The sequence below is a fragment of the Diaphorina citri genome, unplaced genomic scaffold, assembly GCF_000475195.1.
Source record: "Diaphorina citri unplaced genomic scaffold, Diaci psyllid genome assembly version 1.1 scaffold962, whole genome shotgun sequence".
Lineage (NCBI taxonomy): Eukaryota > Metazoa > Arthropoda > Insecta > Hemiptera > Psyllidae > Diaphorina > Diaphorina citri.
Window position 1 is genome coordinate 48268 of NW_007378393.1, and position 455 is coordinate 48722.

Sequence of the window (455 nt, forward strand, 5' to 3'; positions counted from 1 at the left end):
TTCATTAGAATCATTAGTGATTGATTAGCAAATTAATTGGGGGTTGCTACCTTGTGCTTAGTAGGCTGACAAGCGTAAGTTCAATTCAATACCTGTTTAGGTCGAGGAAAGAGGAGGAATAGGTACGTTTTGCTAGATACGAATACAACAACTTACTTATCAACTTATCTACACTTACTCTCATGTTTAGGAACGAGAATAGAAATTATCTTCCTCGCTTCTCTTGGGGTGGGGGAATAACTTTCAGTTCATCACTATTCTGATTCACATGGCCAGAAATTTAACCTATACTTTGCAAAGACATTTTTCAGTTCCGCAATGGTCAGTCCATCCTATTTCTATAGATTTTTCATCAAAACAAACACATAAAAGGAACTAGCTAGTTGAGGGTAATGAACTCATGACTATCAGCTGGTTGAGGGTGATGAACTCATGACTATCAGCTAGTTGAGGGT

At 37.8% G+C, this 455-nt stretch overlaps 1 protein-coding gene across 1 annotated transcript in view; it reads right to left on the reverse strand.

The window, feature by feature from the left end:
- LOC113469121 overlaps window positions 1–184 on the reverse strand; it is a 3314-nt gene extending 3130 nt beyond the window's left edge. The window contains exon 1 of the mRNA XM_026826584.1: window positions 157–184. Within this exon, the coding sequence (XP_026682385.1) occupies window positions 157–184 (28 nt within the window). The remainder of the gene's footprint in view (window positions 1–156) is intronic.
- Window positions 185–455: the final 271 nt, after the last annotated feature.